Source organism: Somniosus microcephalus, chromosome 13 (assembly GCF_052327205.1).
Source record: "Somniosus microcephalus isolate GS21.2 chromosome 13, FLI_Smic_1.0, whole genome shotgun sequence".
NCBI classification, from domain to species: domain Eukaryota; kingdom Metazoa; phylum Chordata; class Chondrichthyes; order Squaliformes; family Somniosidae; genus Somniosus; species Somniosus microcephalus.
In genome coordinates this window covers 81,908,155-81,910,571 of record NC_140999.1, presented here as the reverse complement: position 1 = coordinate 81,910,571, position 2,417 = coordinate 81,908,155, and the positions used below count along the sequence as shown (strand labels likewise).

At 52.3% G+C, this 2,417-nt stretch overlaps 1 protein-coding gene across 1 annotated transcript in view; it reads left to right on the top strand.

The window, feature by feature from the left end:
- The window catches only part of vmac (vimentin type intermediate filament associated coiled-coil protein), a 5,047-nt gene extending 2,941 nt beyond the window's left edge, over window positions 1–2,106 (top strand). The window contains 3 exon segments of the mRNA XM_086005093.1: window positions 30–108; window positions 111–233; window positions 235–2,106. Coding sequence (XP_085861219.1) covers window positions 30–108; window positions 111–233; window positions 235–405 — 373 coding nt within the window. The 3' untranslated portion in view covers window positions 406–2,106.
- The last annotated feature ends 311 nt before the right edge of the window (window positions 2,107–2,417 follow it).

Sequence of the window (2,417 nt, the reverse complement as noted above, 5' to 3'; positions counted from 1 at the left end):
TGACCTCTCCTGTTGCCCTTGTTTTGCAGGGAGATGGTGGACGTGCAGGAGAAGCTGCAGGACTGCGAGGGAATGGTGCAGAGGCTGCAGACGGTGATGAAGGAAAAGAGGACGGTGAGATTGCCCAGCTTAGGCACCGCAGCCAGCTGCTGGATCAAATCACCCGCAGCCGGCCCCTCCTCGACAACCTGCTGTCCTACATGGCTGAGGCTGAGCGCTCACAGAGCGTCCACGGCCCCGTACCTGGACCCACACCCCGGCTTCCCCGACCACCACACACTCTCCCTCCTCTCGGGCGCCAACGGGTTAATGAGTGCCAGTCCCAACGACCGGAATTTCTCCGTCAGCGAGGACGATACCGAGGAGCTGGGCCAAGACGATACAATCTTTGGAACCACTGTTTAAAGCTCTTGATTCAGAGCGTCACACCCTCTCTGCCGAGGGATGTCGGGAAGAGCCCACAAGTGCCTGTCGTTTCTCTGCAGAGCCGGAATCGTCACACCGAAACCTGTGAATATCAAACCTTAGATCAGTGGCATAGTTTAAAGGAAGTGGGAGCCAAAAGCCCTTCTAAACTGTGTTGTGGTCCAATTGCTGGACTCACTGACACTTCATTCCAAAGATTCTGGGATTTTTCACTGTTTAACTGGGATCTGAGAGATTATTAACCTGAATGTAAAACTACTGCCTTGGGAGAAGCGGACTGAGACACCGCTTTTCGATCTCTTTATGCAATAATGGATCGTGGTGTTGGTGGGTGTCTCTGGGTACAGGCTGGGTTTAGGCAAATATAAGCTTTACTTCAATAACCTGGGAGAAGGGTTCAGGAGGAGCCAAGTGGTGACCTTCTCGTAGGTAAGAGCACAAAAAAGGGAACTCCAGGCTCCAGCCTCCTCCCTTTCTTCCACCATCTGGAGTTTATCAAAGGGAACGATGTCGCCGGGATAGGAGAAGTGGATTGTGTGTTTGGAGGGGTGACTATGAGTTGCAATACTGTGAATGCCATTTCCATGTTTAGAGCTCAGCATTCATGCGATACACTGGCTTGTTACTGTTTGTGAGGGAGGATTAGATAGTGGAGTAGTTTTAGTGCATCGTTCTTCTGTCTCTGGGACCTGGGTTGAAATCTAGCCCGGACTGGACAAAGGTCTCTGCTCTCTGAGGATATTGGGCAGCACAGGGTCTTTAAATGTCCTTTACATCTGGTTGGAGAGGGAGACCATCCCCACTTACTGAGCTGCCTGAACTGTTACTGCTTGTTACAGCTTTCGTGTGGACCAGAGATTCTGTTTATTCATGAACCCACAACACAAAACTATCTAGCCTGACACTGTTTCAACAATCTGTATGCATCGGGGTGTGAGCCAAGGGCCTGGGAATGTGGAGATTGTCCCAGAGTGAAGTTTCCAGTCACAAGTGTCGAGCAAAGCAGGTTTTCACGGTTCTGTACCTCGCCGTGTCTGACTTGTGCTGCCCAGTCCTGATACAGCCGTGAACTGCAAGGTGCAGTGAAATTGATCCATGACTGAGCATGTCTTAGATTCCATCATCTTCCCGCCTTCAAGAATTTAGACATCTGTTTTTCTCCCCCCCAGAGTTAACCAAGTGCTTGTGATGCGGACATATTGGCTGGGAATCTGCTCCGCTGCTCTCGTTCCGCTGCAGTCACTTTTCCGGAAGTGTGGCTGAGGCCGATGTTTCCGAGTGTGAACAGGACTTCCAGTGATGTTATGGTGGTGGAGTGGGAGCAAGAGGAGGAGATTCCCGGCCATTGAGTTAAGAACAGTCACTTGGCTCTATTTTGCAATCTAAATTAGTTGGTGAGAATCAGGAAAACCGCAAAGATGCAAAGAATGACAGAACAGCGTGACCCACACAGTTGTGATGCCTTGGTGCATCCCAATAATACCGTGAAAAGAAACTCTGTTCTAGAGAGAAAGTTCCTGCAACATTTGTACCCTAACTCCAGCTCTGCCATAACCCAGAGCAGCATCCAGCGTTAGTACTGTCCAATTGGTTTTTGTTTCTGTTCCCTCAGGTCTCGGTGTCAGTCAGTCTCTATAACTGGCCAATGCAGGCCCTCACACAGCACGCAGGCTGGGGAGTGAGCCCGCCACACCCGCCCCCCCCCCCCCCCCCCCCCCCCCCCCCCCCCCCCCCCAGGCCCGGGAGATCTGGGAAGTGCCCCACCTCTCTCTCCAAGACTCTGACTTGCTTTTTCTCCCCTTCCCTTCCCAGATTGGTTCAGCTGAACTGTAAGAAACAGGTGGGCTGGAGCCTGCATTGTACAGGTTGCCAGGGGAGTGCACAAGTGCAGGAAAACTCCATACCAGGGCCTCGGATTGCACAAAAAAAACTGTGGGGGTGGTGGGTGCTGGCGCTGGGTGAGGGTCGGGGGGCTGGCACTGGGTGAGAGT